This window comes from Fundulus heteroclitus, chromosome 8 (genome assembly GCF_011125445.2).
Source record: "Fundulus heteroclitus isolate FHET01 chromosome 8, MU-UCD_Fhet_4.1, whole genome shotgun sequence".
In the NCBI taxonomy this organism is placed as follows: Eukaryota; Metazoa; Chordata; class Actinopteri; order Cyprinodontiformes; family Fundulidae; genus Fundulus; species Fundulus heteroclitus.
In genome coordinates, this window is record NC_046368.1 from 19,443,263 (window position 1) to 19,458,481 (window position 15,219).

General features: G+C 37.3%; 1 protein-coding gene across 1 annotated transcript; it reads right to left on the minus strand.

The window, feature by feature from the left end:
- Positions 1-6,662: 6,662 nt before the first annotated feature.
- LOC118563942 (parkin coregulated gene protein homolog) lies at positions 6,663-7,592 on the minus strand. Its single transcript, XM_036140289.1, has one exon. It carries the CDS (start codon positions 7,452-7,454, stop codon positions 6,780-6,782), a length of 675 nt encoding a protein of 224 aa, XP_035996182.1. The 5' UTR covers positions 7,455-7,592; the 3' UTR covers positions 6,663-6,779.
- Between the last annotated feature and the right edge of the window lie 7,627 nt (positions 7,593-15,219).

Genomic DNA, 15,219 nt, shown 5'->3' on the forward strand with positions numbered 1-15,219 from the left:
GTACAAGAGTGAAGGATATGGAATTACAGGTGGCTCTATGTTACAGTGCCTTGCAAAAGTCTTCACCCCCTTCGCTTTTTACCTACAGTATTTTGTTACATTCCAACTTGTTTTTTTAATCTTATTCTAAGAGATGGACCTTGAAATAAAAATATATACTTTACATCTGAAAATAAACAGAAAATTGGCATTTGCAAATGTATCCACCCCTTTTGAGATTAAGCCCCTAAAAAGTTCAATGTCTTTCAAAAGTCACACAATTAGTGAAATTAAGTCCACCTGTGGTCAGTCAAAATATCATATGATCTGTCTATATATATATATATATATATATATATATATATATATAAAACACCTTTTCTGAAAAGGCCCCAGAGCATGCAGCACCGTAAAAACCAATGAGCTCTCCAAACAAGTCAGGGACAAAGTTGTAGAGAAGTACAAGTCAGGTTGGAGTTATGCAAAACATCCCTGTCTTTGATGTTCCCGTGGACCTCCCACCCATTCATCATCTTCAGATGGAAAGCACATGATATCACAACAAACCTGCCAAGAAAGGGCTGCCCACCTAAATTCACAGACCGGGCCAACAGGGCATTAATCAGAGAAGCAGCACAGAGACCAAAGGTACCCTGAAGGAGCTGCAGAGCTTCACTCATCTTAACTTAGTCTTTGAAATAATAAGGCACAATTTGAATTTGCTAATGTAATATATGCTGGTGAACCTGATATTCGTCCGGACACAGAGTTACGATTTAAAAGGTTTATTGTGAGGATGAGTAGTGACAGCCGAGGCAGACAAGTAGAACCAGACTTGACAGATGAGTAAGGGCTGAAGGTGCAGGCAGGGATGAGCAGGAGACCAGAAGATGCAGGTAGGGTCAATGGCAGAACCAAACTGACTAGACTTTATGCATGATTAAAGTTTTCTGTTATTTTGTTCTGTTTGTTTGCTTCACAATAAAAAAAATGTAAATGAAATGGTGCTAGCTCTTAAATAATTAATTTTAATTCCAGGTTGTAAGACAACACAACATGACAAAATGCCATGGAAATGAAACAGTCCAAATTGGCCGGACATTTGTACTGTGATTAGGAAAATGTAATCTTAATTATCACTATATAAGCACTGTAGGAAGGTATGAGGACTGTCTTGATCAGAACCAGCGCAGGTCTCCTGATTTAATTCATAATCACTTGAAATATTTTTGAAGCTTCAGATTTCGGCCCTGCTGTGAATCTCAGGGCCAGATGCTGGCTGCATGGACCGCTAGACTAAACAGGGCTGTCTTAGTGGAGACTCTATTAACATCCCCAGTGGGTTCCTTATTGTTGCCTTGGGATATACAGTTTAAACTTAGAAAACTGTGACAACCATCACTGATTTTTATAATCCAGCTGCTGACACTTTAGGAAAATCTCATGTGTTTTTCTCACTACATGTGAATATCTCTAACTATCAGAGGGTTGGTTTAGAGTCGATGTGTGTACAGTTCAGGATACACACAATGCTGAGCTGTGCCTCAAACAATAATCATTCCCGGCAAGCTGTAAACACCAAGGTGAGGATATTCCCTCCGGATGATTTACTTCCCTCTCTGTCTCTTCTTCTCTGTGTCAAGGCAAACCATAGACTGCTTCTAGACATAGACTGCCTCACTTGTTTAGTATATAATTCTGCAAAGGGTTTTTATGTTTTAATATCAATTGTGTGTTATGCATATTCTAAATATCTTCAGCTCAATTCAGCATAATTTGCACTATTTGTAGGACCTGGATTAAATAACAGACAGCAGCTTCATTGTATAAAAAGGAATAATTTCCACTTTAGCAACAGTGTAGACAGCTGGCACAGCTTCTGGAAATTAAACTGCAGTTTAAATATACAAACCCAAGAAAAATAGAAACCAAACATAACAGTGATGATCAGCCGATCATCTGGATGCACACAATGATGTGGGGCAATACTGGGCATACACACTATGCCCATCTGGGGCTGGGGGGGGGGGGGGGGGGGGATCATCTGCCATTTCCCTCAAACATAGAAAGGATTCCTCAATCAATGTGTGTATCTGTGCTTTTGTGTCTCTGCTCTGTCTTCTGTAACCCCCAGTCGATTGAGGCTGATGACCGTTCACACTGAGCCTGGTTCTGCTGGAGGTTTTCCTTCCTGTTTAAGGGGAGTTTTCCTCCCCACTGTCGCTACATGCATGCTCAGTATGAGGGATTGCTGTAAAGCCATGGACAATGCAGACGACTGTCCACTGTTGCTGTACACTCCTTCAAGGGGCAGTGAATGATGCTTGTCAAGACTTGATGCAATCTGCCGGGTATCCTTGTAGGAAACGTTTTGACCAATATGTATGAATTACTTGATTGAATTTGACTTTGTAAAGTGCCTTGAGATGATGTGTTGTAAATTGCCGCTATATCAATACAATAAAATTGAATTGAAAGTTGAAAACCAATAGCAAGTTTTCTGTGAGTTAAAACTGGGATTTTAGGCCTTTATGCATGTTTTACCTTCATTTGTTACATTTTTGTAAAATTACATAAGTTTGAGTACAGGTTTAATCTAATCTAATACAAACTGACTGAGTAGATATGCATGTCCTAAACAAAATAAAATGCAAAACATACTGAGTAAACTTGAAGGAACAAAGTATGTTATTCAAAACAGCAGCTAAAGTGTGTTGGAGAGATGTGCCTTAAAGGAACATCAATTAAGAAAACTAGATTTGCAAAGTTATTTTGAATTACCAAAAAAACTGGCACTCATCTGTGAGAAAATTGATTAGGATTTACTTAAAAGTAAATCTATGCTCAGCCTGGCGTTTAATGCAAATACATTCTGCAGCGTCCAACTGACCCTTCTGAGAGACAATCTGTTAATTATATTGTATTTCATGGGCCCTGGCCAAACCTGTCAGTCCTAGACCACTTCCAGTCCAAAATGTTTTCAGTTTCCTTGTTTTTATTGACAAGTTCTTGAAGGATTATGCTGATTGTTTAGTCATACATTTTAAATGTCAGTATGCAGGCAACATTTAATCTAATCTAATACAAACTGACTGCGTAGATATGCATATCCTAAACAAAATAAAATGCAAAACATACTGAGTAAACTTAAAGGAACAAACTACACTGTAAAAAAAGTCAGTAAAATATACAGCAAAACACCGTCAAAGAGCAACAGTAAAAGACCGTGAAACCAAAAGCGGTCTTTTACTTTAATAAATACATTAAATAATGATTAATCAAGTGACTGGAGAAAACACTGAATATTACGCTAAGAAAATATAAAACTCACAGTGATTCGCTGTGAAAATTAATAAATATGCATACATTTTAAAAGAAATTGTCGTACAGACAAAAATGTCCAAAAACATTAATTTTTACGACATTATTTGGATAAAATCACAGGTTATTGAGTTTTGCACATTAGAATTTACAGGAAATACTTGTTGATTGTGAAGCAAGCACAAACTTTAATTTTAAAGAAGCAAATGGTTTAAAATATAGTCCATTGTAAAAATGCCAAAAGTGCAATTTTGTAAAAACGCTAAAAGACAAAAAAAGAAATTGACCTTTGTTATAGAAAACATTTAATCTCCGCTAATGACAAGATATTCAAATAAACAAATTGCACCCTTTGTAATGCTTCTTAATTTTCTGTTTCATTTTTAAAGAAAAATGAAAAAATAGAGTATGATTGAAGAAAGTTCTTGTTACATCTCTCTTTGCAGGTGATTAAGCAGACTGAAAGCGTTCTATTATTTTCTCGCTTTTATCTCCTCTTTCTTTCACCTTTTCTTCATTTTATTTGCTCTTCTACTTACTCACTGTAGTGTCCATATAACTTGAAAAACTCCTTGCATGAATTATAATAAAACTATTTACATACATAAATCAAGTGAAAGTAAAATCTGTTGAGCTCTTTTTGGCATTAAGACAACAATTCTTATTGCCACATTGCCGGACAGGACACTGTTAAGAAAAAAAAAAAGAATATGAGTTCTTAAAACTGTAAATGTAGATAACGTTTTGTCTACTTGTCTTTTATTTGTGCTATAGAAGTTTTGATATTCATTGCAAGCTAATATTACCAATGCAGAATGCACACCTACTTGAGGGCCCCCAAGACCTTTTTTTTCATGAGAAGTTATAATTTCTACATGATCAAAGATAATGTCAAAATATGCACTCTGTTATCATAAATCTTAATTACTACACTGAGATAAAAATTGTGTGTGCATGCAAAAAAAATAAAAAACAATTATTGCTCTTGGGGACCCTCTTGTAGCCCTTGGATCTTAAGCAGATGCTAAGTTTGCTTCTGCCTTGGGCCGGCACTGAATATGCAGATTCCAATGACAACAGCCCCATTTCCACACAATTCTGACTTAACATTGTTTCCCCTGCTCTTTTATGTCTCATGTCGCCTTTGGTGTGTCCATTTTAAATCTAGAGTTGGTGTGATGGTTGCTGATTTACAGCTGAACAGCTGTTTTTACTATTTGAAATCACATTACAAGTCTTTTACTGTGACACTGTTTGCCCTACCTTAGCGGCAAGGGGCGTTGCTCATGAGATGGTGACGTCACGTGCGCGGTACGCCATTGCAGAGCGCTCAAAGAAAAACATATTTTCCCTCCTCTTTTTCAAAGCTGTTATCCAATTAACGACCTTACTGAACGTTTCCACCAATAGGGTGTCGCGCTGCTAAGCTGTGCGCAGCTTGCTCATTGAACTTATTGATTTATTACTAATATTGTTATTTGCCAATGGATCTTGATTGTGGCAACTATTCTAAAACAAAACTAGAATGTCGGAATAGTTTGTTGTCTATTGTGAGTTTGTTTGTACAGCGTTGTATTCAGATGGTGCAGACTTCTACTAAAAACTTTTAATAGCTTCCCACAATGTGTTGAATTTCATGTCTAACGTGTGAATAAACTAAACTATATATAATCTACGTGCATATAAACATAGCAGAGCTGCAAAGCATAGCTGCTTTGAATGAACAGTCAAATGTAGTAAAGTAAAACAGCATTAATACCAAAAGAAATAAGGAAAAATTGCAAAAAAAACATTTGAATATAGTATGACAAAAATGTTTTTACAGGATTCACGGAAAGTTGGGAAGATGAAAAAAAAGAGAGAACATTATTTTGAGTTTTAAGGAGATCTTAGCTTGATTTGTTACATAATGAAGGCAAGGCAAATTTATATAGCACAATTCAGTATAGAGACAATGCAAAGTGCTTTGCATGATTAAAATATAGGAAAATAAAACAGAATAAAAGCAAGTAGGGATAGAATGTGGAAACAAAAAAGAAATGAAGGAATGAAAGAACATAACAGGGTAGGTGTAATTTTGGTCAGCAAAAATAAAAATTTGAACAAAATCTAATGATTGATTGTAAAAGCTTATGTTGGAGGGAATGAACTGATTTTAATAAAAGTCTTGAAGGAATACCATTGCCATTTTTCTCTTATAGACATGATACAAAAGAAACAACAGACAACAGCTGTTTTAAAATCTTTTTATACCCTATAATAGGGGTTTTTAAACTTTTTTTCCCTATCCACAGTCTATTTTGGTGTCTGACGATAATGCATCAAAGCATTTTAATCCCACCGTCATAAGAAATCATAAAAAGAGGAGGAAGGACATCTTGTCCTAAGGATCAACGTCGGAATACACCAATTTAGGAAAAACGCAAACGGCATCCCCACAGGATTTCAAGTCTCAGCACACCAAGTCATCAGTGAGTGCATCAACAAAGCATCTGTATTAAAATCCAGGTTTGACCTATATTACTTTTATCAGTCTATTGAGACACTTATTCCGAGAGATATCATAATAAAAAAGTCCTTAAAATGAATGAAAGATTTTATACTAAAAAAGTTTTGATTTAAAACAAATTCATAAAAGTCATACATTGGCTGTTTGTGACAAAGTTTTCCTTCGCTGTATTTTTGGGGGATCAGAAACTGAAGAGTTTGCGAACCACTAATCTATCCGGTCTAAAAATGTAAAATTTAGAATTAAAGATATTTAAATACATTTGAGATTTCCTAATATCCCCCAAAGCATCCCTTTGATTAAAATGCAAACGAGAGCCTAACTTCAGTTTGAGCTTTCTCGGATGTACAGCAGTATTAAAGCAAGTAAAGTATTATAGCAAGTAAAGTTTCTTGCCATAAAACGAGTTACATCAATATTTAATCTCATTTTGGGATTAATAAAGTATCTTTGAATAAAACTGAATTGCAGTGCTTACATGCAGGCTCTAGGCACAAAGCCACATTATCCATCTGAAAAAAAGCCCCCTGCATGACATAATGCAGCTATCTAATTAAAATCCCTCATTGTTGGCTGGAGTCTGGTCACTACTGGTCAGTATGGAGGCTCAGTGGTTATTATTGCTCTCAGGAAGAGCAGGAGAGAGTCTTCTCTGTTTGTACTATATTATCTCTGAGAGGCTACCCCTCAAAGCTGTGTTCAGAAATACCTGAAGCCCAGCTTCAGTGTGTCTTTCTGTGCAAATCCAGCAGACTCGCTGATAGCAACATACCTACAGACAGGGCCCCAAAACTGGCTCTAGTCCAAGAATTTCAGTAAACAAATTAAATAAATGAATAACACATTAAACTGATGTGCTTCTTTCAAATATTGGTATATTTTTGAGCAACTTTGGAACCAACTTCCTAAGGAACAAAGTAAAAGAAGTAGCCTTGCAGTAATCAGTCCAATAGCTCCATCTGTCAGTTCTTCACGCAGGACTATAGGTGGGTATCATAGATTTGATTTGTTTGAAGGCGTCCGGGCCACCGTAGTGCTCCAGGGTCTGCAGGGTCTCCTCAATCAGATCGCCGATGCTCTCTCTCTGCCGCCGGCTCTCGATGGCATCTCCCAGGTTTCTCTTCTTGTTCTTGAAGAGGTTGAACACGGGCAGGATCCGCTTTAAGTAAGGCACCAGCGCCACACCGACGCCGTCCGCGGACGCCACCAGGTGCTGCACGATCCGCAGGGTGGTGCACATCACCTGGTGGTTTTTGGTGTTCATGGCATTCCGGATGGGGATGATGAGCTTGGGCACGACGGGGAGGATCTTGGGGCCTCCGCGCGTCAGCATGTCGTGGATCCCCTGCCGCGCGAGGAACTCGTAAGGGTATTCGGTCTCGCAGAGGCCGTGGAAGAGCAGCGGCAGGTAGTACTGGTAGTCCAGTTTCTCGATGTCCACCTTCCACGCGATGTTCTTGCCTCTGCTGTTGTAGTCCACGGCGATCGGGAGCTCCCTGCGCTCGTAGTAAGTCCGGAAGGTGGTGGGTTTGGACGACAGTGGGTGAAACACCCCTGTCGACGGAGGACCCTCAACCACGGAGTTCTTCATGAAGGCCTTGACGGTGAAACCGTCCGGTTTTGCCTTGCCTTTGGTTCTTGACATATCACAGCTCCTTTCGCAGCGGAGCCGAAGAAGCCAGATAGATGGGGAAAAAGGCTCCGATAACGATTTAATGCACAACTTCAGAGCTGTTTACTTTCCCACCGTTGCTATGGAGCTGTGGACGCTGAGGAGGAAGGGCATGTGGTTGCCATAGTGACAAGAATGCGCGTCCGTTGAAAGAGCGACGCTAAACTTCCTTCTTGTCACGGTATCACTCCGCCGTGTGCAACATATAGTTCCCACAAAACGCGTCTCACCAGCGATCATTCGGCTTTGTTTCTAGACCACTTTTCACACAGTTCAGCGTGACACAAAACGCTTTACCCTGCATGGGCGATAAATAGAGGGGCACATTTATAAACAGTACAAAAATCGATAAAATAAAATTCAATTAAACAGCAATAAAATAGGCCTACAGGACAAATCGATCAAAAATTATTGTAGAGGCTGAATAACTGTGTGTGTGAAATGTAAACATTTCATCTCTGAAGCACAGACCATGAAATCAAACATAGAAACAACTGAAACAGTAACATATTTTTATTAAAATTACAAATTACCAAATAATGATATGGTTGCAAAAGCTGTGGTAATGCAAAATGGCAGCAACAAAAGCAGAAATATAATTTCAAACAGTGTAGACGGCAAATGAAGGGTTTTCAGTTTAAGTGGCAAAGATTTGCATTAGTAGCAGTATTTATGCTTTTAAGATGAACAGATTAACATTCAGATTAATCACTTATTCAAAACAGCAGCTAAAGTGGGTTGGAGAGATGTGCCTTAAAGGAACATCAATTAAGAAAACTAGATTTGCAAAGTTATTTTGAATTACCAAAAAATTGGCACTCACCTTTGAGAAAATTGATTAGCATTTACTTAAAAGTAAATCTATGAAGTTTTAGACATTATTAAAATCAGTTTGATTTAGCATTTACAAAATATCTGGACACAATTGACAATACAGTAAAAAACCTCACATACACAAGAGCACTCTAACAAACATCTACAGGTGCTTGGATTGATGTGCTTACAGATTCACTACCTGTAAACTTTATCGGTTTGTTTTGCGGCTCTTTTTACATCTTTCTTTGCAGGTGTAGAAGCATCCTCCCAGGATGTTATCTTGCTCTCCCCTTTTCCTCTCCTCTATTTTTCACCTTTTCTCCATCTTAACCTGTTGTCTCATCAAAAAAGACAATACAGTAAAATTTACAATTTTCCTGAGTATATAAGTAAAGATTACCAAAATATCTTCAAAACAATGGGTTGAATTGACTGTGCAAATCTAACTGCAATTCAATAGTTTCTAAATAAAATGTGTAAATCTGAATCTTAATAGAGCATTAAGCATTTCACATCTACTTAATTATGTTAATAGAGCATTAAGCATTTCACATCTACTTAATTATGTTAATAGAGCATTAAGCATTTCACATCTACTTAATTATGTTATGTGTCGCCATTTTTTGTTATAGAGTGATTTTTCACTTGGACTTATCTTTTTTGTCATTCAGATTTGCATCATCAAATACATATCTGGACAAGATTTTGTTGCAGCTGCTCACAACAGGTGCAGAAACAAAGACAGCTGTGTCATTTCTATATAACGCTAAACTAAACTAACCCTCAAAAAAGTGGCGAGGAAAATTTTCATAAAGAGATAATGAATGTCAAAAATATGAAGAATTTCAAGCATACACCCCTGGAGCAAACCTAACCAGTGATCAGTATTTTTTGGGTGTGCTAGTGAAGGAGGCGTGGGGGTTAATTTGAGTTCAGCAGTCTTATGGCATGAGGGAAGACACTGCTGCAGAAGCTGGCTGTTCTACTCCGCAGGCTGTGTAGTCTCTTTTCAGTTTGTGGTGTGGGGTCAAGGTGTCCTTGGTGATATTCTAGGCTCTGGTCAGGCTCCGTCTTTTTGAAATATCTTGAATTTGAGGAACAGATTTTTTTTTTATGCTATCAGCACTAGGTGCCCTAAAAATATTTTGTTTCTAGAATTTGCTTTACTTTGATCCCACAACATTCAATAATGCATTTCCAGTATATTGCTTTGCGTTTTTGGCCACAGTAGGGCACAGCCTAATGGTTGACTACATGTGTGGTGAATACTTACAAACAAATTAAAACAATTTCAGAGCAGTTTCACAATATTAATAAAAAGGCTGCATATTCTCTAGCTCACCCTGGTGGTGTGCAAAATAAAAATAAAAAATCACATTTTATCCTGTTTGTAGATAAAGGTTTTCCTTTTGAAAATACTTCTGGAAAAAAGCACCTCCAAAGTAAAACTCCTCCCTAAAGCCTTTGGGTTTCTGCAGACATACTGGCTGCTTTTGGGTGAGTGGCAGCTTTCGTAAGCAACACTAGATGATACGATTACCTCCAAAATGTTTTGACAGGTTCAAATTTAAGAGCTCATTGCTCATCAGGTTGGCATTGGACTAACCGTCCACTGCTCAGCCTGACGTTTAATGCAAATACATTCTGCAGCGTCCAACTGACCCTTCTGAGAGACAATCTGTAAATTATATCGTATTTCATGGGCCCTGGCCAAACCTGTCAGTCCTAGACCACTTCCAGTCCAAAATGTTTTCAGTTTCCTTGTTTTTATTGACTAGTTCTTGAAGGATTATGCTGATTGTTTAGTCATACATTTTAAATGTCAGTATGCAGGCAACAGTTGGTGGATAAATAAACAACGACTCATGCTGACGGTGTTGGTGGCGTCCTCGGCTCCAATGGGCTGTGGGTCTTTCTGTGTGCAACTTTGTCCAGGTGGGATGCAGTTTACCATAAGTAATGCAGCATGGTGTCGAATCTCTAAATTTAAACAAACACCGTGCTAAGTAGTTGCATGTGTCTAGAGGATAATGATTTATTAGTTCCTGTATGCCGTGGCATCTTGATCACTGAAGCCTATGTCTGCAACCTCAAGCCATCTAGCCTCTGGCATCCACAAACCAAAACATTATGAGGCAAGCATTAATTTCTAACAGTTTGTATGAATGCAATTGTTATCAATACTCACTTCTAAAAAGTGTGAACTTTCCCCTGGTTGAGATTGTGTTCTTTTTCTTAGACTTAGACTTAGGCAACTTTATTTGTCATTTTGTATGCACAGAGTGCGTACAGAACGAAATTTCGTTGCATACAGCTTGTAAATTGCAGTAAAATTAAATTACAGTATAAGGTGCAGCAGTGGTTTAAAAGTAAACAATTTAAATGTAGACAATGCAGGAGAAGTCACAGTGTACAAGTGAGTATTTTTAAAACCATTTGTATGTGCAGAATTGATTGTGCAAAGGGCATTTGTGCTAGAATACAGCTTGTATTCACCTTCACCTACACAGTTGAGAAATTAATAGTATTTCACAGCATCAGAAACCACAGTTTTAAACTTGCCAAATATATCTTGAAATTCCTTCTTATTATGTGTTAATTTGTCTAGTTTCTTAAAGGTTTCCTTACATGGTCAATTGTTTTTACTTGGGTTTTAAACTCGGCTCTGTGAAAATGTATCAACTGCTGAAATCTGGTTTGAAATACATTATTGTACTATAAGATAGTTGCCCACATTCCCATCTTTTTATATATTATTCCTTTGGATTTTTGTTTTTCTGCCTCTACCCAAGCTTATGCGAGACAGAAGTGTTTATCATCTGATGCAAAAAATATTTCCAAGGGTATCAGAAATTTATTACAACACATACAGTTGTCACGCAGCCGTGAAATCAGTGAGTAAAAACATCATAGTGCATGGCCCTCTTGAATGCTTCTCTATAAGATGGTCCAGATCTGGAATGGAAAGCCATTCTCTATTTTGATTTCAGCAATTTTGAGTCATGGATTAAACCATGTTCTGCAACAAGTTCCAGGTTTGGAATTATGTCTTATAACCTAACCCTGCTTTAAACTTCCAGAAAACTTCCTCTCAGCTTCTTTGGTCTTTGTGATGCTGCTTGTTCACTAATGTTCTCTGGTAGACCTCTGCGGTCTCTACAGAGCAGCAGTATTTATACTGAGATCAAATTACTCACAGGTGGACTATATCAACTGATTATGTGAGTTCAGAAGGTATTTTATTAATATTCTTGTTGAAAGCGTCTGAGTAAACAGGGTACGTCAGACTTTTCAGATTTCTTTCCAGTTTACAGTCAGGCACTAATTGTCTGTCACATAAATTATCACATGCACATTAAAATTTGTAGTTGTAAGAAAAATGTCAAGTGACTTCTTTGAAAGGCATTCCAAAACAAGCTGCAAGTAATGTTCAATTGCATTAAAGTTGTGCTTCCTGGCAATGTTTTTTTTTTATTTCCAGCAGAAAAAAAACAATCATGCGTATAACAACCTGAGCTTTATGTTTGCAATGCTCCTGAGTAAAGGCATGCAGTTTGTACAGCAAAAGGTGGGACAACTGAAAGCTTGGACAACGTTTTCAGTAATCTTTATGTACCATTTGTTTTTCGTGTTAAAGTTAAAAACTGTTAATTTTTGTCCGTCAAATTTTAATTGTGGGACTAGAAAAAGAATAAAACAAATTTTCAGTTAAACTTTTGTAGTTTTAGGATTAGCTAATTACAGTCACATATCTTTTGCTGCTATGTTGTTTTCCTAGGTATCCTGATTGAAGCCAGGTTTGAGCAAACCTCATTTGAGTAATTGTTCTTTGATCTGTTGGATTCTGCACAACCCAACAGATTAAAATCCTCTTGTGACACAAGATTATGAGTCGGTTCCTTTGCTTTTTTTTTTTTTTTAGCAGAGTTCTCAACATTTAGAGAAAGGTAGCGCTCGTTTTAGTGCATGCAGCAAAAGTAATCGTCAATTTAATTGTGAAAAAGGCACACAGCATGGCGTGGCTACCCAGCTGTTTGCTCAATTATCATAATCAGCACCTGAAACCATTTTGACATTTCACACAATGTTACTATATATATATATATGTATATATGTATATATGTATATATATGTATATATATATATATATATATATATATATATATATATATATATATATATATATATATATATAAAAATTCATTTTCTTCCCTTCTGCAGGGAAGAAAATGATTTGCAGTTTTCAAGTATTTCTTAATCATAATCTGAGAAAGGTGGAGCATTTTTGCAGACAATGAGGATAAAGTTGGGTCAGCCAAAGGATATATAATACCACTGTAAATTCTAAAAAGAATCAATCATTTTTTGAAGTGATTTACTTTCCTGCTGTTTCTCTGACCCTCAACCACAAAGTGGACTAGATTGTATTGTGCAGGAGGCAAGTATGATGGCAGCAGAGAGAGTTGCAGTAAATCAGATGGCTGGAGCAGAATGCATCACCGGCTTTTCCCCAGGTCAGCAATAAAAAAAAAAAAAAAACACCTCTTCATCAAAATTCAATTATGTCTTGACTGGTAGCGTGGATGGTAGTCTCAGAGCTTCTTGTGAGATAACACTGGAAAGCAAGTACAGACACTGACTTGAATAATTATGATCAGACTGAAAAAGGATTTATGGTGTGTTTACCGTGCCAGTGAACAAGGGGATCTACCAGGTTATTCTAAAAGGACACATTCTTTTTCGCTTTCTGATAAATTTTCTTGGGAGATGTCAAATGTAAAACATAAGAGTGGTTACCTGCTCCCTGGAACCTGGGCCTCATTTTGGGTTCTGGTCAAACCAACATGAAGTGTTATTAAGCAAATTAAGGAAGGGAGCAAGCTTTACTTCTAGACCCTGTTTCAAATGTATTTAGCAAAGTGCTTTAAAAAAATCCAAACTAAAACTAAGGCAAAAAAAGACAGATAATGACAATCCAAGAATACAAATACAAACAAACAACCAAAATTCTGACACGGGAGGGTTGATTTATAGAAAACTACTCAATTATCTGTGCCTTCAAAATAAGGCATGAAGCTGTCATTAAAAAAAACAAAAAACAGTTTAAAATGTATCTAAGTGACTTCTCATTAAATAGGTGACTTGTGGTTGGACCATTCATCTGCATGAGAAAGAACAAACCCGGGTTATACAAAAAGCTGGAATCATGCTCAGTAGGTCATTATGTATTCATCGCAAGGATTCATACAGATCAAGCAATATGAAAAATGGGTGTGGAGAAGTCGCCTGATATAATGTAACTTTTGTCCTATGTCTACCAAATGGCATGCGATTTCTTGAAGAAAATGGAATCCATTAACAACGGCATATTCTGTCACCATTTTGCTGTTATCTTTATTTACAAGACGGCCTGAATACAGCAGCAATTACTTTACTTACTGTGATCCAAATGACGGGGTGTTCTGTGATTGGTGTTCTGTCCCATCTTCAATTGATGTAGATGTAGATGTTGAGTTATATAGGAACACAAACATTTGGTCGTTAACATGACGACAAATCACACATTCCTTTGCTAGGCCGAAAAAAGAAAGACTGATTTCAAGCCAGTGTGACAGAGCTGCAGATCTCAGGGTAAAACAGGGTTCCCTCTCATTCTAGGTGAGAATGTCACAGAGAAGCTTTGCAGGGGAACATCTGAGAACAGAATGTACAAAAGACTCTCAGGGGACAAAAAAGAAATCAATTGGACACCGTGTGGATTGATTGAACAGATAAGACTCAAGTGCTCTAAAGTGAAACAATGATTTGTCATCATTGTAGGTGTAACAACCCTCGTCATGAACGAAATACTGATCAAATGTTGCCATGTATCCGTTACCCAAATCGTCAGAGCATGCTTTGTGGCATGACAGACAGGGTGTAAATTTAATGGTGACAGTGAATTCAGATCAAATGGCTGAAGCCAGTTTACAGATACTGATTTATGGGAGACACCAATGCACTTCATCTTCCAGAATCTATCTTCATTTAACTCTGGGATGCTAAATACTACACAAGTTTACTTTTTTTCCCCCAGGACATCGAAGGAGTTGAGAGGAGGACAGTATGAAAGCATGCACTCCTTATTTGAGTGGATCCACATCCAGGGACATTAAAATTACATTTGGGGCAATTAAATAATGCTGCTTTTGCTTATATATATATATATATATATATATATATATATATATATATATATATATATATATATATATATATATATATATATCTTTGTTAAGGAATATCAATTGCACTAATGATATGACTGCTGTCTGCATTCCAACTATAGGGCTATCTATTGTACCCACCAAATGATCACTTCAGGTTCAACATTACAGAAGCATCTGGTTAGTAATTGTATATAATAATATGTGCATGTATGTCCTTACTGTGATGTAATAATTATTTGTGAAGAAACAGGAAACCATCAGATTACCACATAGCAGCTGTCAGAGCAGCAAGGGCAGGTCCGGCCATATGACGGTGAGGTGAGGTCACACAGATTGCTTTCTTTCAAACATATTGCTATGACATGCTCATTTTTTTCCCGTTTGAAGGTTTTCGTCTCTATCAACAGTTTATTTATACGTTTCCTATGTTTCACGTGGAAAACTCGATCTTGTGAATACAATGTTCATTTATTTGATGATTTATCAATTCTTGGATTTTTATTTGGTCACAAACACACACATTTTATGTCTTTGAATGCATAAAATGGGGCTCGATGATGAGCAAACAGGATTGTTTTAGAAGTTCAGTGTCCTCGCTGGATGTGCCGAAGGTCAGCTCAGGCTTTCAGTTGAAGGGACAAATCTGCACCACCCTTCTCAGAGCGCTTGCTTGAGAAATTCAGTGGAAAGACTCACTGCTTATCATAACAATG

Coding starts and splice junctions, on each gene's coding strand:
- LOC118563942 (XM_036140289.1), bottom strand. CDS start 7,454: ATGTCAAGAACCAAAGGCAAGGCAAAACCGGACGGTTTCACCGTCAAG.